Below are 23239 nucleotides of genomic sequence, written 5' to 3' on the forward strand. Positions count from 1 at the left end.
CCTTCTTTTTTTTTTTTTTTGCAAAATCTTTTTTATTGCCATTTCTTATTTTCGCACGTGCATCCATTTTGTTCAATTGTATGATACATATACAGGTTTTTATCATAACACTCAGTAAACTGTTACATTCGTATCGAAATATACTTTCACTATCTAGGCGACTTTGTTGGTTGCAACCTTCATTTACAGTTTTCCTGACAGGAAGTGTTGAACATGGGTTTCCTTTGTCTGCATATTACCAGCATGATATGCAGTACCTTAGTGTTACCTCTGAGCCAAATAGCAAACCTGTCATTTGAGTCCTCATTCAAGACCAGGAACCTCCATACATGTGTACGCAATGAGTGCAAGGGGTAGGTCAAAGGATTGGCAAGCCCTGGATAGTGTAGGCCGGGAATCTGGGGATTGTGGTATTGAAGGCCTTATCTATGTTATCTAGAATAAAATACCAAAATCGGACTTGTGTAGGGCAGTGCCGGAGAAGGTAGACCAGGGTGCCCATCCCCCCACATCCCTTACAGCATCTTTCCGGCGCTCTGTGCTCTAAGTGTTGGAGCATTGCCGGTGTAAAGTACCAGTAAAAGTCTATTTTATATGACACATGTGTGCTTGCCTTATGTGGACAGTATGCAGGCCCAGTAGTAAATGTCCTCCCACTCCATGATGGATAGGGTTCTACCCAGTTCAGCCTTTCACCTCTTCTATCCCACTGTCCTGGCCAGTGGTGCCACCCCACCCAGTATAGCATAGATCTCCGTATTAAGCAGTCTGTTAATTTTCTTAAGGAAAACCCTTATTTCACAAGGCATAGGGGGACACTCTGCGTAAAGTCAACTGTGCGCTGCAGCACCCAGTGCTGGATTTATAAATATTAGATGTGATCTGCCTCTTCTAGGTCCTTATAATCCTTCATTTGACGAAATGGGTTTATCCCTTGTGTATCGAACAGGCAGCCTATATGCTTGCAGCTGCCGTCCATCGTCAGAACCCCTCTTGGTGCTTCCCTGGGGTAAGGTCAGGGTTGTCTAATATTGGTGTCTTTAGGGAAGGATGTCAGTCTGGCCTTGGCCACCACTGCATCCCAGATTCTGAATGCAGAGTCAGTCACTGGGGAAGAATAGAGACCCCACGCTCAATGTTTGTGGGGGAGCCAGGCTCTTTCCATATGTGGAAGGCTGCCACAGCCTAGTCCAAAAAGCTCCAATGCTTCTCTGAGGCTGGTCGGCACCATTCCACCAGAAACCATGGGAATTAACGTACGATCATGGAGGCCACCCTCTTGTGTCATGAGACCGAGTAGCTGCCTGTAGAGATTTGGTTTCTTCCCATCACCGATGAACGTGTTGATCCCTAGCGGCAGGCACCATAGTGTGTGTTTTGGTGGAGACAGTGTAAGGACCTGAAAGATATAGTGAATACGAGGGAGTACTGTAAAATTTAACAGCCGCTATCCTACCTAGCTAAGACAGCTGCAGGCTACTCCATTGAGCCTGGTCTGACATGACCTGAAAAGTGATGGCAGCATAGTTAAGTGTTGCTGTCTTGGCCACCAAGTGGGCCAGCTTGATACGATATGCACTCCCCTGCCCAATCAGAAAGAAGCAATGAGTGGAAGTGAGCTTCCTGGGACTGGGCAAGGGATAGATTTAGGATTTTAGATTTTTGCATATTAACCTTAAGCCCCTACACTTGTCCAAACAAATGAAGTTCTGCTACAATAGCAGGGAGGAATTATTCCAGGTTATTGAGGGCAAGAATCACATCATAGGCATATAGGTTGCGATCACCGCCAAAGGAAATTCGTGTAATAGCTGGATTGACCCAAAGTCTTTGTGCCATGGGCTCTATGTATAGGGCAAATAAGAGGGTGGAGAGTGGGCACCCATGTCTTGTGCCTTTCTGGATAGGGAAGGGTCGGGATAGGTGCTGTTGACTCTCGACACCCGTGGTGCTCTGTAGACACTGCCACCCATAGCCAGAATCTATCTCCGAGACTGAATTGTTTCAGAGTCTCAGAGATAGGGTTGATGTACCCTATAAAACTCCTTTTCAGCATTGATGAAAGAAGGGTCTGCCTCCCTTTAGGATTGGTGGATCTTATCCTTCAGATGGAGAATATGTGCGTGCCATTATCTCCACACTGACAGGGGGGATTAAAGCCTACCAGCTTGGAATCAATCAGGCCAGGCATGAGGGGATTGAGGCAGTGGGCCAGGATGCTGGTAAATAGTTTTGCATCTATATTTAATAATGATATAGGTCTATAAGACCAACACACAGAAGAGTCTTTGCCAGCTTGTGGGGTAGCAGAGATGTAAGCCTCCAGCATCGTGTCTGTGATGGATCCAGTATCAGCGAAGGAGTTAAAGAGGCATGTGAGCAGTGGGGCCAGATCTTGGTAGAAAACTTCATAAAACGGACGAATAGCCTGGGAGCCTTCATTGGTTTCAGATGGGCAATGGCCAAAATGACCTGTTTTATCCCGATGGGTCCTTCATAACTGTCAGCATCTTATGGTGAAAGAGGGGTGACTGGCACAGTCACCCTCGGGTATCCTGCAGGGTCGCAGCTTTAACCCTGGGAGATTTGTATAGTGTACTGTAGAAGTCTTGGAAGATTGCTGCAATTTGAACATCCCTGCCCGCTTTGATGCCCGAATTGGTACGTATCACTTTGATTCTTTCTGGGTTTTGGCCCGTAGCCGGCAGGCCAACATCCAGCCATATCGATTGCTTCCTAGGAAAAATGTATGTTTTAGTCGTGCCATTGTGTATTCCGCCCTGTCAAGGTTCAGGTGTTTGAGGAGCAGGCACACCTTTTCCAATCCCCTCTAGGCCTTTGAAGCCCCAGTGTGCTTACGTATGGGCTCTAGCACCTTCTGCTCGAAGGTCATTGACTTCATTCCAGCGATGATTAACAGCTGCCGAGATAACCATCAGCTTCCCTTGGACCACTAGCTTCAAAGTCTCCCATAAGGAAGTTTGATATCTCTCCTCTGTCGTCCCAGGGATAGTTACTGATCGCCTTTCGCAGAGCTTCCATTTTAGATTTGGATTGGAGGAGGCTACCCCTGTGCTGCCAGTGTGGCGATGATCCACTTGTAACACCAGGGAGAGGATGGACATGATCAGCTACTGACATGGGGGCAATATCGACCTCTTTTTTTGAACAAGGACCTGAGCCGCCTGGGATGCTAGAGGTCGATGCAGGCATTTTTTTGTGGGCCGTGGAGTAGTATGTGTCAACTTGCATGTTAGTCTAGAGAAGATGCCAAAAGTCCCCTAGGCCACAATCGGCTAGCCACCAGAGGCCCTTGGTTGAAAAGGCACCGTATTGGTCATAGGTTGGTGTCCATAACTAGGTTCAAGTCCCCACCCGCTAATATTGCAACACCAGTATGTCTTTAGCCTTTATCTGTGGGGAGTGGGTGAGCCTCCTCTAGGATGCATATGTCACTGCCGAAGTGCTCTAAGAGATGGGCAGCGGCTCGTTTTGTCTGGTTGAGGCCTCGTACATTTAGGTATGTCACCTTAAGCTCCAGGAACATGCGTAAGAGGAGAGATCTGGAGCCCTGGGTTATTCCTGTCATGGAGGATTGTGGGTCGGTCCAAGAGCGGGCACTTTGGTCCCATGACCTGTGGACAGATATCAATAGGTTGGGAGATGTGAAGGAGTAAGAGCAAATAACAAAACTCCAACATTGGTTGTAAAACTGATACATTAACAAGCCCATGAAGAATGAAAGGTCACATGGTGGACAAGGACCGATCAGTCGAGCAAGGCACACTCGTCAGAAGGTGTACTGATTCAGTGAGCCCTCCTCCGCCACAGACTTAAGCAAGATGGGCAGTCCCTTGCATGTTACAAGAGGCATCCAGGCCGCTATGGCTAGAGTCATTGATCTCACGCTTGACTTGCTGGCTCTGAATGCTAGACTGTCCAAGACCACCAGGCACTCCTGAGCATGCTTTTTTTGCGACAGGGTGTGGAAGCTTCTTGCCTCTGCCAGCTTATTGCCAGTGTGGTGCTCATATGAGAAAGCCCCTGGTAGAGCCAGGCCTGGAATGGGCAGAGGGGTCTCGTGGACAATTAAGAATGTGACGGGCTTCTCTTAGTGTTTTAGGTTGATAGTTGACCCTCCCATTGCAAAACCAGTCGAAAAGGGTACCTCCATTGATAATACACCTTTTTAGTGTTCAAAAACTCAGTGACTGGTTTGAACTCGTTGAAGGATGAGGAGAGAAATGTGATTTGATGATCACAGAAGTGGATACGTTGTTTGACCCTTGCGTTCCGCATGATGTCTTCTCTGATCTGAAAGTCATGTACGCATGCCAGGAAGACTGGAGGTTTAGTGTTGGAGCCCCCGAGGGTACTTAGTTTACCCTATCGAGCTGCAGTTCAGAGTCTTCGGTCCATCCCAGGTTTGAGCGTAACTGTGCCTTTACATAACCCTTGATGTCAGGGCCCTCGTAACCCACTGGGATTCCCCCGAGGTGAATGTTATTATGGCAGGATCTATTCTCCAGGTCCTCTGCATCGGCCCGTAGTTCATTGTGCTGTGAAGTCGTATGACCTCCTGTCTCAGCATTCCCATTTCACTTCTTGCTGTCTCGTTAATTTCAAAAAGAGGAGACCCATTTACCCACCAAAGAAAGGTCCTCACTTACTGCAGGTCTTGTGAGACCTCTTTTAAGGTCTTGAATGTTCGCCTTGAGGGAGTTGGACAGGAAGCCTAAGAAAGCTCTGTCCACCAGGGCCTACTCTAAATCAGGAGTTTATTCTGAGTCCTACTGTGGGGGTTGCTGTGAGGCCAGAGCTGGATCTTTGGAGGCAGTTGGTGAGGAGCGGGTGAGCATATCCTGCACTGACTAGTCACGCTTGCCCCTTGCTGTTGCCTTGACCTGTGGAGGTGGGGGCATGCTAAATGTCTCTGGTCTACTTTTTGTGGTGGCTGGCCAATTTCGCCATTTAGTGGTCATCTCCGGTGACAGGTCCTCCTTCCAGCAGGCTCCTGGAGGCTCAAGTGCACAGAGGGCCCCACTCACCACCAACAGGGAGACCTCTAGTAGGTATAGAGATCTGGCACATGGGAGCGTTGGACCCGCATAATGCCCAGCAGACCCATACCCTTTTGCCTAGCGCTGCTGCCCTGACTGGTTGATTCAGAAAAGGGGGTGGTGATGAACAGTGTCTGAATTAAGCAGACCACTCTTACCCAGTCCAAAGATCAGGGCTTGATCCATCACCGTTATTTATCTCACTGCACCATCCCAGCTCAGAACCTGGCTATATGCAAATCAGTCTGTCCCTGGCCCAGTGCACTGGTTGAGTCAGCTGCGAGGTATGGAGTGACCGTACGGGGAGTTGAGCATCTTGATCAGCTCGCCTCCTTAAAGGCCTCCCCAATAGCAAGACCGTCCATCGGCAGTCCGAGTGGATTGAATGTTGTTGCCAGCCTGTCCGAGTTTTTGAGCAGAAGCCTGGCGCAGGAGCGGGTTGAACAGCGTGGCCCACAGAACGCGCTCCAAGCCCACCCGTGCCACTCCACCTGGCCCCGTGCCAGGTGAAACACCCCCCTCTCAGCCCCCCCCCCCCCCAACCCGGTCGCCACTTACTGGTTATGGGTGTGAGTGGAGGGGGACCCAAATCGGATAAATATGCTTACTGTCGGACCCAAAGGGGCCCTGAAGAGGCAGCCCAGGACGTTGTTGCTGCAGTGGAAGGTGGCACTGCATGGCCTGCGGCCCCACGGTTCAGGAGGCCACCATCTTGTCTTCCTCGCAGCCGGTTATCCGGGCCATCAGGCTGTGCCCAGATCACTAGAGGTGCCGGAAGCAGTTTGTCGATGGGAGCCGAGCTGCTACCACAGCATGGGAGATGGGCTACACGGAGGTTGCTGGCCCAGGGGCACCATTACCTGCAGGTGTAGATGGCCTGGGCTGCCGAGGAGTGAATAACATGGCTTACTCCGCCGCCATTCCCCCAACATAGCATTCTAATGTTTTTATGGTAACTTTAATTTTAACTTTTGCTTGAATGGGTAAAGCAATAAGCAGATATTTAGTCAAGTGATGTTTTTGATTTTGAGAACTAGGGAGCTGTACAAGAAAATATGGCGGCATTTCAGATTAGTCTTCAAGCCAACCATTACCGCATACACATTTTGACTTTTGCCCTTAAAATCAGAATTTAATCCAACAAGTGCCTCCATTTGCAGCAGGCAGATTGCAATACCATATGGCTTGAATTTAGTTATTTTTATTAGCAGATTGAGTGATTGTGGATTACTCTGCAAAAATCTGGTGTACTGCAAAACTTGATATTTCTTCAAGCGTATTACTGATGCAACTCAGTAATTGAAGCAATGGTGCGTTGAGCACCTATTTAATTCTTAAGTTTACAAACAAAATTAGGTGCATACACAAGGGAAGGGAACTGTAATCTATTTGCTTTCAATACTTGTCTTAACCACCAGTTGCTACAATTGTTTCTGTTCCTGAGGACATAAAAGGAACAGTTTTCTAGTCCATCTATAGTACGCACCTCAATTCTCTTCTTTTCTGTCAGATTTCCCTTTTGCAGGTACTTTTGAAAACTCAGGCATTTATTTTTGGCATAGTTAATATTTTACCCTCCCATCTTTATTTTTTAAAGAGAATAATTTGAACTGATTTATGCAAGATTATAGGATGACCTATATTACTTGCTCTTGCTAGCACAAAAGTAGTTTTCAATTCTGCATAGCATTTATTTTTTTTGCAGCTCCAGGGTAACTTACTATTCCCTGTAGCATTTTGATGGATCACGATTGCTGGTATAGGCGGATCTTGGCTGCACAGATTGAATATATATATTAGAGCGCAGTTGAAATCTGTATTTTGATTTTTTTACTCTTGTATTGGTTTTGTAACTAAAGCAATCTTTTTTTAAAAAACATTTTTACTTTGATTTAACTACTCAATTATTTCATTAGTCATGCTATGAAATACTGCATTTAGCCTAATATCTGTCATAAGGTTGACACACAAAGGTTTATTTAGTTTTTCACTGTTTGCCATAACAAAAATGTTCATAAGCTATACATTTTCAATTTATGAAGCTGTCTTGATTCTGTTTTCTTATTTTTTTATGCTGTCCATTCCAGGAGGAGCTGGATAATGCTGTAGGATTTTCCAGAGTAATCCACGCTATTTCAAATTCAGTAAGTACTTTTTTTTTCATTGTAATTGCATTTAAATAGCTCTTCTTACCCCTGATGTGGTGCTGATGTGCATTTGCAGACTGGTAGAAACCCTACTCCATGGGCATGCTATTTTCAGTTTCGATATATTGGGGTACATAAATCTCAGGGTAATTAATTTGGAATGGCAAAAAAGTACAGACAATGGGAAGGAAATAGTAAACGATTACTGATATGAGGCAAAGTAAATAGGGCTGGGGATAATGGGAAAAGGGAGTAAGTTAAGAGATGTTCAGAGGTTTACCCCCCCCACCCCCTTATTAATTACATACTGTTTTTATATATACATGGATACAAAGCAAGCATTGACCAGTGGGTCAAGTTTTATAATTAAAAATGTTAGGCAAAGCTGTTGGCTTTTCCAATGGTGGGGGCGTCATACGGTATTCATGTTGCCCATTATTCTCACCAAATCTTAAAATATTTTTTTGAACTGTTTTTGAAAAGCAAGAATTTTTGAATAAACAAATCAAAGCACAGCAAGGTACCTGTGAAATGTATCTATGTGTATGAAATAGCAGCTCCAGTCATACAGGTATTGAGGCGGCAGTGCTTTCATTGCCAAACCAATTTGGGAGCAGGAAGGGGCAGTCCCTTTAGAAATTACTCATAGAATTTGACAAAGGCGCTAGTGGACTGTGTGCACTGGCTCTCCCAAGATGACTGCAAAGAGTCATTTGGCCATAATGACTTAAACGTGAATACACAGGGGCCACAATTCAAGATATGTAAACTGTATATTGTTGATTTAAGAAGACTGGAGCTCTCTAGGAAATGGTGGAGACGAGGAAAGTAGGCAAATGAATAGAGGCCCTTAATGCAGCTCCTTAACTATGGTGCAGCAGTGGTATCTCAGAAGCTTATTGGTCCCATCTTTTCAGAACCTCTTTGGCAAAACAGCACAATTGCCTGTTAACGCTTAAAAATGCATAAGTCAAATTTAACCACTTTGATTGTATAAACTCAACAATACCATGCTTCAAGTGCTGTCAACTCTATATCTTGGGGATAGAGACACCTCCATGTAGATATCTTGGGCCCTAAAAGGAATACTGCACACCATACCCTGTTCTGGGAAAATAAGAACTGTCCAGTTTCTCACTCTCATCTACATGGATTCCCCCATAGCCCCTAGAAATAGATGCGCAGTTGTTGGTATTATTATTTTTTTAATTTTTATTTTCAGTGTAACAAACCTACATGTTGACATTTAATACGACCATTACAATATGAGCATTGAAAAACACAGGTATACATGTACGAAATATCAAGGTACAGTATCAAGCATGATATATCACTATTCACATTGTGCAGGTCATTTGTCCCTCAAAACTTATCTTATTCTAGATCTTCTTCCTCATCGGAGCCTGTAACATCCTCCTCCGGCAACGGGTCACATAATTCTCCTCTATATACATTCCATGAAGTCCACACTTTGTTCCATTTGCGAGGACACGTCCTAGTGATATACACCGCCCTTTCTGTCAACATTAGTAGATCATGTTTCTGCTCCACTGCGCCAAGGTGGGTAGTTCTGCTGCTCCCCACTTCTGCGCTATATCTCTCTTTGCTACCATTATGGCCAATGCACCCCATATTTGGCCATATCTGGATAAATCATTCGGCTCCCAAATATTCAAGATACATTTACGTGGCTCTGGTGTTAAGGAGATCTTAAGTGTTTGTGAAATAGTGTGCATCACTTGTCGCCAGTATTCAGTTATGAATGGGCAGTCCCAGAGGGTATGTAGTAGTGTACCTTTTTCGCCACAACCACGAAGACAATAAGGATGTGGTGCTCTTTGTAGTTTGTGCAGTGTGGTTCGAGTGTAGTATATCCAATGTAGCTTTACTAATCTAAACCTAGCCGATATTCCCACCTCCCTGGGGGACGCCAATGCCTCATTCCATTCTGTCATCCATGTCCCCAAGTTCCTCCACCCACCTTGCTCGTAATTTCAGCGTAGGGTCTGACAGGTTATTGATCAGCTTACGATAGGTAAGTGAGGTTGCACTATGTTGCATGTAGTCAGTGAGTAATCTATCTTCTAACAGTGATGATTCCGGGATGTCGGTGTCTATCGGAAATGCCTGTAACAATGCGTGCCTGATCTGCACGTATCTGTTTCAGTAAACCCCAGATCATACTGTTGTTGGAGCAGGGTGAACGGGATCATGGTCCCTTTATCCCATAGGTCTCCCACCATGGATATTCCGATGCTATCCCATTGTGTAAATCCCTTACTCTGTCTCAGCTGCCCCAGCGCCTTAGTGTCCCATGATGGGGATGAGCTTAGTAATTGTTCCCTTCCAACCCAGTTTCGCTTGCGCCGCGTGCCATATTGTGGCTGTGTGTTTCGCGGGTCCTATCAACTTTGCTGCTTGGCCTTTGTTATAGAGCACTGATAGCATGCTATCCGTGCCCAATTGCGCCCTGTTGGCCCTGTATGCCGGGTCATACCGAGGTGTATGAATCCATTGATTCATAATTTTGAGCTGTGTGGCCCAATAATACATTTGCAGGTGTGGCAACGCAATTCCCCCCTTGTACCAACTCCTATTTAGCTTGATGTGGGCTATGTGGGCAGGGCGGTTACTCCATAATAGATTGGAAACCAGCACTGTCACCTGTTGAAAGTATCTCGGTGAGACCGGGTATGGGGTGTTTTCTAGGGCATAAAGAAACCTTGGGAGAGCCATCATTATGTAGAGTGCAGCTCTACCAAGTAGCGTCAGGGGCAATGACGCCCAGTGCCTCACATAGTTTTTCAGACGTTCCAGGGGAGTTTTCAAATTCCTATCGAAGAAGTCTGTTGAGTAGTCAGTGATATATATGCCAAGGTATTTGAAGGAGTTAGAGGCCGGCATCAGCGGGCAGTCTGCAGCAAGGGAGGGCCTTGGGCCCTTCAATACGTATATTACAGATTTCGACCAATTTACAGTGTAACCCGATGTTTTCCCGTGTGCATCACAAAGTGCAAGGAGTGCTGGGATGCTCCTGTCTGGGTCTGTTAAATACACCAACATATCATGGGCGTAGAGCGACACACGATCCTCCCATCCCTCCTTCCAGCTAATTCCAGCAATGGTGGTGTTCTAAGCAATGTCGCTAGCGGTTCCAGGACCAGGGCAAACAGTAAGGGTGACAGGGGACATCCCTGACTGGTCCCCCTTGCCAGCCGGATTGTGTGTGAGATATGGCCATTAGCCGTGATCTGTGCAACCGGATTGGTATACAGGAGGCGTACCCAGGCCATGAATTTAGGGCCAAATCCCATATGGGACAGGACTGCGAATACATGCCCCCACTCCACCATGTCAAATGCCATTTGGGCATCTAAGGAAAGGATTACCGCTGGTTCCTCTAGCAGCGGAGCTCGCGCCAGGACCCAATGCACACGCCGGAGATTGAGAGCAGTGCTTCTATTGGGCATGAATCCCGATTGATCCGGGTGTATCAACAGCGGGAGATGGGCCCTCAATCTATTGGCTAACAGTTTCGCAAGAATTTTCGCCTCCGCATTGAAAAGTGATATCGGTCGGTTAGAGGAACAGTCTACCGGTGGTTTACCGGGCTTTGGGATCGCCACTATCGTTGCAGTGGGTTGATCCAGCGGGAGCTCCGCATTTGCCAAACTCTCCGTGTACGTAGCCAGAAGTGGTGGGCTAAGCGTTTCAGACATGAGCTTGAACCATTCTATGGGGATCCCGTTTGGGCCCAACGTTTTCCCAGATTGTATCACATGTATCGCCAGTTGTATTTCCTCGACCATGAGATGGACTGCGTCAGATGGAAGTGTCTTGACCACTATGTGGCTAAGGGATTCTAATGCTTCACCTTCCGTGACCTCCATCTCAGGGGTATACACTGTTTGGAAGTTTTCTGTGTGTGCACTATCTCCTCTGGGCGTGTCTGTAATAGTCCCCCACTCGTGTGTAGCTGCGGTATGCCTCTGCTGCCTTCCCCTTGTGTGCCCAACCACACCAGCATTTTCCCGTCCTTATCCCCTACATCATAAATTCTATGGGCTGTAGTTGAGATATTATCGACTACCTGTAATCTGAGATGTTCCTTATATTGCTGCTGGCGTAACTGCAGAGTATGTGCAGATTCTGCCGTGGGGTCCGCCATATGGGCCACGTTTGCTGCATGCATTAATAGTTCCAACTCGGAAAGCTCCCGTTGGTGTTACTTTTTGTGCCCCGTTATGGAATCCATTGCTTGTCCTCTAAGGACTGTCTTGTACGCCTCCCACAAAACCGAGGGAGCGGACACCGACCTTTTGTTTTCATCAAAGTAGTACTTAGTTGTTGTTTTCAGATCTTTCTTAATTTTGGGGACCTTCAGATAGTTAGGGTATATGGGGTATATCCTTTTGCGTGTCTTTTCCCTGCTGGAGAGAGTTAACACTATCGGAGAATGGTCTGATATTCCCCTGAGCAGTATCTCTATGCTATCTACTTCGTTCATTCCATTGCCAAGCATCAAGAAATAGTCAATGCGGGACAAACTATTGTGTACTGGTGAGTGATAGGTGTATTGTTTCGTGTTGGAGTGTTTGTGCCTCCAAATATCTGCCAGGCCCATTGCTTCCAGGAAGCTCTGGAGAGTGGAAGGTCCTGTCGCGTGAGCCCGTAACGGGAATTTATCTAACACTGGATCAGTCACTAAGTTAAAGTCCCCCCCAATGATGGTACGTCCCGCTGGGAGATTCAGTAGAAATTTTCCCAGTGCCGGCAGTGTAACCAGTTGAAGGGCCGGCGGTAAACTGACACTATGTTAAGAAGCCGTCCCTCCCATTGTCCATGGATCGCCGCAAAACTGCCTTGGTCATCCACCCAGTGCTGTAAAAGTATGAATGATGCGTTTTTTTTACCAGGATGCCTGTCCCTCTTGATCCCGAGGTATACTCTGAGTGTGCAGCCATTCTGTAGCCTTGCCGGTCTAGTGCCTGGTGTGCCTTCCCTGTGAGATGCGTCTCCTGTAGTAAGACCAATGCTGGGCTTTGACGCTTAATAGCTTGCAGCACCAGCCCCCTCTTGATTTTATCCCCCAAGCCTCGCACGTTGCAAGTGAGTATCTGCAGGGGTGCAACCGCGGTTTGTTGCATTATGCCACTATGGGCGGTAGGTTGTGAGTGTTATGACATAGTGAGATGTTGCAATTGTACCCTGCCATTTCTTCGCCATCAGTGTGATATATCTGCTGTCCTGTTGAGTGGTGTGTGCGTATTTTTCATCGTAATTTGTTGCCACGTGTGTAAATCGAACAATAACATTTGAACCCCTCCCCCCAACCCAAAACCGCCCACCTCCCCAACTTAGCAGAGTGCTTTTCCCTGTCCCAAACCATTGTACTTGCTTGCGGGGGTAAGGAGTTTATTAGCGGCAGCGGCCCATCCTCCCTCCTTAGCTTCTCCCGGTCAGAGCCCAAGGGCAGCATACCCGGTCCAGCAGGTGACAGCCGCCACAGTCGCTTGGTCCAGTCCCTCAGGCGTCCGGTTGTCGTTCGCCATTCTCAGAGCCCACCTCCGATTGATTTTCTAGATTGTCGTGTTCCGATGTTTGTGTCCCTGTAAGGACCTCGTCTGCAGGTTTCAGTGGCCTCTGTTGGTGCGGCGGTGTGCTCCCACTTGTCGCCAGCCCTGCGCGGCTTCTGGCGTGTCGAAAAACCAGGTCTTATTGTTGTCAACTATTCGCAGTCTCGCCGGGAATAACATCGAGTAAGGTAGTTCTTTCGCTCGTAGGGCTTTCTTGACCTCCGTGAAGGTTTTCCGGCGACGGGCCACTTCCGCTGTGTAGTCCAGGAAAAAGGCAAGTGTCGAGTTCTGAATCTTGATTGGCGGTGAGACCTCGCTGCTTGAAGTATCGCATCTCTATCTCTGACCTTGAATAGTCTGGCTAGCACCGGTCGTGGTGCTGCACCCGGCTTAGGTGCTCCGCCGGGTACTCTCTGCGCTCTTTCTACAGAGAAAAAATGCGACAGTCCTTTGGGCTGTAACTTGGTCTTAATTAGTTCCTCGACGTAGAGGTCCATCGCTCGTTTGCCTTCTGATTCTGGCACTCCCAAAATTTGCACGTTCCGTCTCGAGTGCCCTTCCTGATCATCCAGTTTCTCTTGTAGTTGTTTATTTACGGCTTGCATACGTTCAATTGCTTGCTGCAACTCTGAGGTGTCTTCAGCCAGAGATTTCGTGACCACCTCCACCTGTGCAACCCTTTCAGTCATTTTGTGAAAGTCTGCTCGCAATAGGCTCACATCCGTGGAGATCGACCCCCACCGTCGTCTGTACATTGGACAGTGTTTTCATTATGTACTCCAAGGTCACTTTCTTGGCCCCCTCTCCATCCATGTTTTTCCCCGTGGAGGTGCGTCCTTCTGTCTGTGGCGGGTTGCTTTTCTCGTAGGAGTATTTGTCCAGCTTGGCTTACGGCGTGGTATTTCTCGGCCCTCTACCCGACATGTTATCCGTCTTTTCGGCGCCGTAGGGTGCAGGCAGCCTCCCACCAACACTTGCACTGTCCCTGTCGTTCTGCGCCCCAAGCCGCCGCGATTACAACTGCGCAGAGACTTCCTTTATTGAGGTACTGGTACCTCCGTGTATATCACAATGCCACTGTGTCCCGGGTCTCCAGAGGTGTCAGTCCTGTCGCCTTAGGGGTGGTTGTTATGCGCTCAACGCCGTGATGTGGTCACCCTGTATCTTCTTTTTACTTGAATTATTAGGCCCACTGCAACTGCTACAGCCTATATGCAGCCGTCTATCCAGGCCTCATGTACTGCCTCTACGCTTTCTTCCTAGGAGCCCCCGATGTAGATTTTGACCCTGGGCACCTCCGCTGGCTCTTTGACCCGTTTCAGGAACCGGTGTCCCACCCGGGCTTCTCGTATCACCCCGCGGCCCGGCTGTGGGGCACGGGCACTGATCAGTCAGGATACCCCTATGAATGGGCACTTCCTTCACTTCGTGAGGCCCCCGTGCTTCCCGGGTCTTCTGAGTGCTGTTAGGCAGCAGTCTCTTTGCGCCTGCTTACCGGCTGTTTTTGGAGGGGGCAACTAGTGTGTTCAATGATTGTCCCTCGACGAGGGATCACTTGCTGTGTCCCTCGACGAGGGATCACTTGCTGTGCCGATCCTCGCAGCGAGATGTGTGTCACGCCGTCAATGGCGGGGTGCGACCTACGCCCCCACCGCTTCTCAATGTGGCATCGGCAGTTTGACGTCCTAGTCTCCTCCTGTATAGTCCGCGTCTATAGCGGGCCCCCGCTGTCTCTCCGTCGCGGGTCGTGCCTCCTAGATGGCTTTTCTGTTCATTGAAGTCCGGGTTGGCTTCCGGTCGTTGCCCCCGCTTCCGCTCGGGCAGTCCGGTACTCTGTACCGGTGCTGCTGGGTTGCTGTTAGGCCCTCACCGGATACTGCATGGACTCCCAGGCTCCCGGCATTGGATTTTCACTGGGATTGCACCGGACGGTGCCGCCTTGTATCCGGCCCCGGGAGCCGCCCTCAGACGGATTTGTGTCGGATTATGGTACGGATTTTTGATGCGGGCCGCCTAGGTTCCAGAGCTCCTAAGCTTCACAGCCGCCATACTTGGCTGCTAGCCACGCCCAGTTGGTATTTTAAGGCATACAATTATTTATTATTCAATAAGTCTTGTGTATCAGAGTGAAGGTAAACCGTAAAACCTCAGTAGTCTTAATTAAAAGAAAATTAACATTGGGAGAACCCTGAACATATTTTAGCACTCATTCTTCATTTCCTATTCAGTTAGTCTGGTCCCCTGCCTAATATCTACATGTGTAGCCTCATGATTGCTATGTTAGCTAAAGGGTTATTTCTTATTATTTCTACGCCGAACAGTGTAATCGTCCCTGCATAACTTATAAAGTTAGTTGGGTCTGCAGTCTGATAACTACACTTCAGCGTGCCCTCCTTAGCAATCAGTCCTTGTGTGCGACTCTCCCAACTTCTCACATCCTTTCATACTTTCTCCTCTAGTGATCGTGTATGGAGAGAGGATACTCCTGCAGTTTGTTTGCTCCAGAACACTAGCAATGCCTTTGTTACAGAAGCACACCGAAGGCAGGCAAATCTAGCCATTTCTATTTCTTCCAAGGTTGATTAGTTCTAAGCAAGATGGCCTTGTAGCAAAACTCACTGCATGTAGCCCAGCAGCTTTGAGAGAAAGTTTTCAGTTCTCGGTTTTGTTCACATGACTAATATCTCCTCTGAGTAGAATGTCTGAAACTAGTATTGCAATCTTGCATGCATGTTTAGCACCATTCAGAATATTAGTTTTCCAGTTACAATGTCTCTCGTACACAGAATTAGTGCTTTCATGTTAGCATACAATGATGTCTGAGTTATATGTAATGTGTATGTATTATGGAAAAAGCCTGCCACACAAAACCACAGTTTTACAAAAAAAATGTCCTTGGAGAAAAATATTATTCATAACCGTGCCCACCAGTAAAGTACCACCTTCCTTTGACTTTAAGTTCCTGCCTCCTTTACCCTCAACGACCCATTCCCTGAATTGTTACCACCCCCACACCACTTAACTCAATCAACCCACTTGCCCTCCTTGCCTCTTATTGATCTAATGCTTCTCATACTGTCTCCTGCACCTGCAGGTTCTTCTTTTTAGGTCTCGGCCTGCGTAGGCTGTGCTTGCGCAGTCTTGCCGGCGAGATCTTCTGTTTTAGAGTGTGGGGATTGAACCCGCCCCTCTATTCCATTGGCTGGCTTCCTAAATAAAGGCGAGCCATTGGAGGAGAGGGACGTCTGTTCGTTTTAGCCCCGTCTTTTTGGGATTAAGGGGCGTGTTTTTTCATGTTCTTTCTCTCCTCTTCCCATTGGCTGGAATTTTACATTCCAGCCAATGGGAAGAGGAGAGAAAGAAAAACACGCTCCGAATATTACGCTGCGTTTCTCCGAGGCTTTTCTGCTGCACCTCGGAGAAACATGGTGGTGTCATGCACACTCCATTTATTATTAACAAACATTAACTTAGCATGCGGAGTTTGCATACGTACTGTGCAACTCGTAATCAGGGCATGTGTGTGCAATCTTTTGTTTTGCCATGTTATTTTGCTAACCTGTTTCTGTTATACGTGTTGACCTGCGTAGTTTTTTTGCGTGCCTGTTCATGTGTTGAGTGGTCTGTCTCTGTTGCTGTCTGTCAATGTTAGGCCTTGTTAGTCAGTTCCGTAACACTGTTACTTTTTAGTGGGAGTGTCCTTTTGTGTCTACTTGGCTTTGTTGCAACCTTTGATTCCTTTCCTCACCTCTTGTTTGTGCCAGGCTGGAGTGACATCTGCGATCGGTGGCATTCCTTATTGATCGTCGCTGCTTTGTCTGATTCCCATTGTTTTTTTACATAGCTGAGCGCGGCTGAATGATGTAGCATTTCTTTCCTGGTGACAGTGCCTGGTTTTGTGACCTTTCTCATCCGGTCCCAGGTGTTACAGTATTTCCGTATGCGCATCAATTGCCGGCGCGCTGGCTCCCGGGCCACTCAGGACCCGAGCAGTGCCTGGGAGGCACAGATGTACCGGCGCAGATGTGCCGGCGCGCTCTTCACGGCTGCGGTGGCACCACCAAGGAGATTAGATCTCTTCCGAGCCCAGCACGGTGGCGTGGAGGTGCGCGGCGGTGCACGTCACGGCAACGGTGCCCCTTTCATAGGTGAACTGGATGCTCTGAAGGCTGCATCTGGCTCCTAACGACTTCTTCACTCCCTCTTGCCTGATTTAATTTCTCCAGTCACTGCCAAGTTAGGAGATATTATGGACATTTGCGCCCCCACGCCGGGATCGGAGATAAACCCGGGCAGCGTGGATTCTTCCTCCAGGGCCATGCCTGGCCAGGCGGTTGGGTCGGGAGGCACTCAAATTTATGGGCCTGGGCGAATTCTCACTGTGGAGTCTCTTGTCCCCCCTCCCCGCCTCTGGTTGCAAGGGGGGTAGTGAGCTCCAGGCTGCAGCAGAGCGCCCCCCCCGCGATTGATGTTCGCCCGGTTTGGCCAGGGGGTGTGTGGCAAGCTTGAGGGCCATGCGGTTGTGCCCCAGCTAGGTAGGCAGCAACGGCGGGGGCTGTTGAGGTGTTAATGTGGTCTGAGAGCGGATGGCACAGCCTCACATCCTCTCCACCTCACCCTCACACCCTCTCCACCTCACCCTCACACCCTCACCACCTCACCCTCACACCCTCACCACCTCACCCTCACACCCTCACACCCTCACCACCTCACCCTCACACCCTCACCCACCCTCACACCCTCACCCACCCTCTCACCCTCACCCACCCTCTCACCCTCACCCACCCTCTTACCCTCTCCACCTCACCCACCCTCTCACACCCTCTCCACCTCACCCTCACACCCTCTCCACCTCACCCTCACACCCTCTCCACCTCACCCACCCTCTCACACCCTCTCAACCTCACCCTCTCCACCTCACCCACCCTCTCACACCCTCGCCACCTCACCCTCTCACACCCTCTCCACCTCACCCTTTCACACCCTCCCTCTCACACACCCTCCCTCTCACTCAGCCCCCCTCTCACTCAGCCCCCCTCTCACTCAGCCCTCCTCTCACTCAGCCCCCCTCTCACTCAGCCCCCCTCTCACTCAGCCCCCCTCTGACTCAGCCCCCCTCTGACTCAGCCCCCCTCTGACTCAGCCCCCCTCTGACTCAGCCCCCCTCTGACTCAGCCCCCCTCTGACTCAGCCCCCCTCTCACTCAGCCCCCCTCTCACTCAGCCTCACCCTCCCTCACCCTCCCTCACCCTCCCTCACCCTCCCTCACCCTCCCTCACCCTCACCCACCCTCCCTCACACTCACCCTCCCTCACTCACCCTCCCTCACACTCACCCTCCCTCACTCACCCTCCCTCACACTCACCCTCCCTCCCTCACCCTCCCTCACCCTCACCCACCCTCCCTCACACTCACCCTCCCTCACTCACCCTCCCTCACCCTCCCTCCCCCTCCCCCCCCTCGCCCTCCCCCCCCCTCGCCCTCTCACCCTCACGGACATTGCTTGCCTCGGGTGACTACTTCCCTGGATCCTATGCTTCGAGCCTTTGCTGGCTCTTGGAATTATGCTCTGGGGTCTTATGTATGTGTATGTGTGGCTCTGTGTATGTGTGGCTCTGTGTATGTGTGTGTGTGGCTCTGTGTATGTGTGGCTCTGTGTATATGTGTGTGTGGCTCTGTGTATGTGTGGCTCTGTGTATGTGTGTGTGTGTGGCTCTGTGTAGATGTGTGTGTGGCTCTGTGTAGGTGTGTGTGTGGCTCTGTGTAGGTGTGTGTGTGGCACTCTGTGTGTGTGGCACTCTGTGTGTGTGGCGCTCTGTGTGTGTGGCGCTCTGTGTGTGTGTGTGGCGCTCTGTGTGTGTGTGTGGCGCTCTGTGTGTGTGGGTGCAAACGTAATAGGTCTCGCATTTGCGAGAGATTAAACTATTGGCATTGTAAATGACAGTGCCATTTATTTGTTTTAAAAACAAAAATGTCATGAGCAGTGCCAATAGCTCTAACTTTAACAAAGACGAGACCATTGCATTGTAAATGCTTGTTTCCCTAGGATCTAACTGCCAATCTTTGTTATGCAAAGATCTAAAAATCACTATTTTCTATCCTGGATGTAACGTTTCACCTTGCACAATCTTGAACGCAAGAGTCCACCATCCCCATCCCCGTCCTGGAACCTCCAGCTCTCTGGAACCTACAAACTCATCTGCTACCCTGCCCTTGCATCCATTGAGACTTTACCCCCTGAACATACTTGTTTCCCCTCTCTTTGTCTGGAATTTTGTCCAGTTCTTCGGTCTCTCTCTCTGGTTAGCTTGTTTGCTGTTGGAACTCAATCTCCTTTATACTAATCTGTCTTCTAAAGCCTACCAGTTCTGTCCACGTTGTGAACCAGTCCTGTCTGAAGGAAGCAAAGTTAACAGTTTAATCCAGTACCAAGCTGTGCCCCATTATGTGCTAATGGGGATTGGCCTCATAACGTTAGTTCCACCTTCTACTCAAAATTCTATTAGAAGACACAGCTGCCTTTATTCCTCTGGGACCCTATTCCAATGAGGACTGTCTGTTCCTGAGGCAGGCCTTCCCTTTAAGAGAGCAACTGACATCTTGGAGGACAGTTCTCAGAAAGGCCCAAAGGAGTAGGGCAGGCTACCTTGTATGTCTAGGCTAAAGCTTAACAGTAGGCGAATTGAACAAACTTTTTGCAGTTTCAGTGCAGAAAGTGAATGTATTTGGTTTGGCGGCATGTGACCGCCTCCACAGGCCTGTTCGAAAAACGCGGGCGGAAGTCTAGAGTATGCTTTACGATGTTTGCACAGACTTTAGCTTGAACAGAACAAGGGTGTGTCAGTGTGGTTTATTCGTTCGCAGTGCTCTGTTCCTGCTAAGGAGCGCCTTGATAGGACTTACTTTTTAGTTTCTAGCTTTTAGTTGCTTTCTTTGTGTTTGTTTCCATGCAGGTAAGTGACATTCCTTACCAACCAATCAACTCCAACACGCCTTAAGTAACCAGCAATCCGTAACCATGACTAGCATTTAGAGACACATTATGACAAAGTACTTCATGATGGTGCTTTATATAGGAAGAGAGACTGAAGTTGAAGAGACAAAAGAAAATGGTGGGAGCTTGGATGCCATCCATATTGCCAGCTAATGCTCCCCCCACCCTCCACTAGTCTCATATAGCCTGCCAGATGCCTAACATTGTCTCAAGTTGGTCTCTAGTGAACTCTTTGGCCTTAAAATGAACTAGAGATTTCATCAACAAAATTAAAAAATACAGTTCCACAGACTGATCCTTCGGCTTACTTTTACCTCATTTAATGGTCCTTATTTTACAGACCCAAGAAGGCTGGAAGGTCAGGTTGACCTTTCCGGCTGTCAAATCCATGATCTGCACATCTTAGAAGATATAATGAGGAAGCATTAAACATTCCAAGCAATTTTGCATGACTCTAAGGCAATTTAAGTTGCAGAGCATACCTTGTAGGCACCTGCATACATTTACATTACATTTATGAAACATGCTCTGCCAGTTGCACAGCCTAGTGGTGCTGAAGTCTACGTAATTACAATATCGGTGGGTTGGTAGTTTCTCTAGGTTGTGAACATGCATCTGTTTATTTAAAATGCTGACATCTACAGATCTAATAATAATTTGCTGTAGATTGTTCAGTCTTGCTGTTATTTAACACTAAATGTAAGGGTTATATTTACCCTGTTAAAGCACACTCAGTTTAACAGCCTTGGAATGACGAAAGATGGTGTTGGGTTTGCTGGAATTCAAGCTTGTGACCTAAAGGTCACTGATGCCAGCAGCCATCGCTAAACTTGCTGAGCCATCTTACATGCTGAAGGTAAGTGTTGGAGTGAGTGAAGTGATCAATGAAGTCAGCAAGGTCCTCAATGAGTAGCCAAACACCAGTTCTTATGTCTCCTACGAAAAATATCTTGGATGACATAAGATCTACAAGGGCTTTCTGTTTACTTTAGTCAAAATGCCAATCCCTACAAAAATAATCTTTGTTACGTGTTAGGCCAACATTTATAGGTGAGCGTATGATTAATTGAGGACATCACTGCACCAAGAAGCAGAGAAGCTACTCTTCTACAGACCCAGTTTCCTAGGCTGAAACTAAAGCAGTTCTGGTCACAGACTTTGCTCTAATGGCAGCAGCGTTTCTTCTGCCTTCCCTGCGGTACTCTGGTTCCTTGAGCCAGTAACCACTCTTATTATTATTATTATTATTATTATTATTATTATTATTATTATTATTATTATTATTATTATTATTATTATTAGTATTAGTATTATTATTATTTTGAAGCTTATAAAGCGCGGCTACCCCCAACGGGGGTGTCGCGGCGCTGCCGACAACCGATACCAGAGAGATTCAGTGGGAGCTAGATCTCAGAAAAGAACCAGGTCTTGAGTTTCCTCCGAAACAAGGATTCAGTAGGGAGAAATCTGAGATCCAGCGGGAGGCTATTCCAAAGTTTGGATGTGGCCACCGCAAAGGCTCGGCCCCCCATTCGTGCAAGACTGAAACGTGGGGTGTACATCAAGCGAAGATGGTTTGATCTAAGGTCTCGTACTGATTGAGTGACTTTAAGTCTGTGCCTCAGGTGTGCAGGGCCTCGACCATTGAGAGCCCTAAGGGCGATGACTAAAGACTTGAATTGTATACGATGACTCACTGGCAGCCAATGCAGTGTGGCCAGGGATGGTGTAATGGAGTGGCGATATGAAATGTTACAGATCAGCCTGGTCGCAGCATTCTGCAATATCTGTAAACGCTTGATGAGATAAGCCGGGGCTCCCACATACAGACTGTTTGCATAGTCCAAGTGGGACGTGATCAAGGCGTGGACCATCGTCCTTCGTGAATCAAGGGGGTGAAAGGGAACGATCTTCTTAATCATGCGGAGCTTTCCGAAGCAAGATGCCGAGACTTTGTTGATTTGTGTTTTACAGGACAGCGCGTATCAAATAGGAAGACTAAATTACGGGCAGATTGTACTGGGGCAGGGGGGGGATTCAGTTCTGTAGCCAACCATATGTTAGCTTGTATGGGAGCTTTTTTGATTGAAGAATAAGACCTCAGTCTTATCTATATTCAATTTGAGGTTATTGGTGGTCATCCAGGATGCGATGTCAACCAGGCAATGACGGAAATTGGCCATATAGTCATCAGAGTGATCTCTAAAAGCAAACACGAGCTGAGTATCGTCCGCATAAGAGATCACTCTGACACCCCAGGATTCTACCAACTTCGCTAGTGGGGCCAGATAAACATTAAAAACTAGAGGACTAAGTGCTGAGCCCTGCGGAACCCCCATTCCAGTGATTTCTCATGCGGCCTGAGGAAGACCTGTTGCGATCTATCCTTCAAGAAGGATTTCACCCAAGCCAGCGGTGTCCCCCAATACCCACCTCCTGGAGACGGTCCAGGAGGATGTCGTGTGAGACCGTATCTAAAGCTGCGGATAGGTCGAGGAGGACCAACATGGCCTCCTCTCCCCTATCCACACACTCACGAATCGACTCGGATACCTCCAGTACTGCAGACTCAGTACTAAAGCCTGGCCTAAAGCCCGACATGCAACAAATGATGTAGTTGTAAGTATTCAGACAATTGCTCCTGTACCACTTTCTCCAGAACTTTTGCTGGTTTAGGGAGAAGTGAGATCGGCCGATAGTTACTGAGACATAGCGGATCGGCATCCGCTTTCTTCAGAATAGGAATCAACATAGCCAGTTTCCACAACGCGGGGAACAGGCCAGAGTGCAACGAAGCATTCCATATTTCCAACAAAGGATTAATCAGAAGCGGGGCCAGATCACTCAAGATCTGAGCAGGAGCCGGGTCAAGAGGAGAACCTGATTTACAGTTATGGAATAAAGACAACGCGTATTCTAAAGTTAAAGGTTTCAATGAAGTAAACCGTTCATCATGAGTAATTTTATGTTCGAGGCATGTGGGCTGCTGAATTCATATCTGTGCATAGATCGCTGCCTAGTGTTGGGTCCGGATGATTGCACATTGTTGTCCTGGAAGAGTCTTCGAAGTATCACGAGATAGGTGGCTCCTCCCCTGGACTACGGTGCGCATGGGCATTCTCTCCATCCTTAGATTGTTTTTTCCGCCATTGGGTTCGGTTGTACTTTCCTTTACTCGAAGTTCGGAATCAAAACTACACTTTCTAGAGGCCAAAAGGCCTTCAGTATCGTCTGTATTGTCTCGAATCGGTGCCGACAGCTTCTTTACAAACTTTAATCACCTTGGGACGTCGAATCGGGCTGCAGGCCTTCTCGGCGCCACCCGACCAGTCGTCGATGGAACGGAGCCCATATAAAAGATGTCCTCTTTGGAACTCTAAATACCCACATATCGATAAACACCACATTTGTAACAAGTGTTTATCTCCGAACATAAGGAATCCGACTGCCTAGCCTGTGCCC

The 23239-nt window shown here is 48.1% G+C and overlaps 1 protein-coding gene across 2 annotated transcripts in view; it reads left to right on the forward strand.

Moving 5' to 3' along the window:
- The window catches only part of PARN (poly(A)-specific ribonuclease), a 615197-nt gene that overhangs the window by 141778 nt on the left and 450180 nt on the right, over nt 1-23239 (forward strand). For both annotated transcript variants that reach the window (XM_086941354.1, XM_086941353.1), the window contains exon 12: nt 7148-7204. In XM_086941354.1, the coding sequence (XP_086797480.1) occupies nt 7148-7204 (57 nt within the window). The remainder of the gene's footprint in view (nt 1-7147; nt 7205-23239) is intronic.

The sequence above is a fragment of the Lissotriton vulgaris genome, chromosome 10 (assembly GCF_964263255.1).
Source record: "Lissotriton vulgaris chromosome 10, aLisVul1.2, whole genome shotgun sequence".
In the NCBI taxonomy this organism is placed as follows: Eukaryota; Metazoa; Chordata; class Amphibia; order Caudata; family Salamandridae; genus Lissotriton; species Lissotriton vulgaris.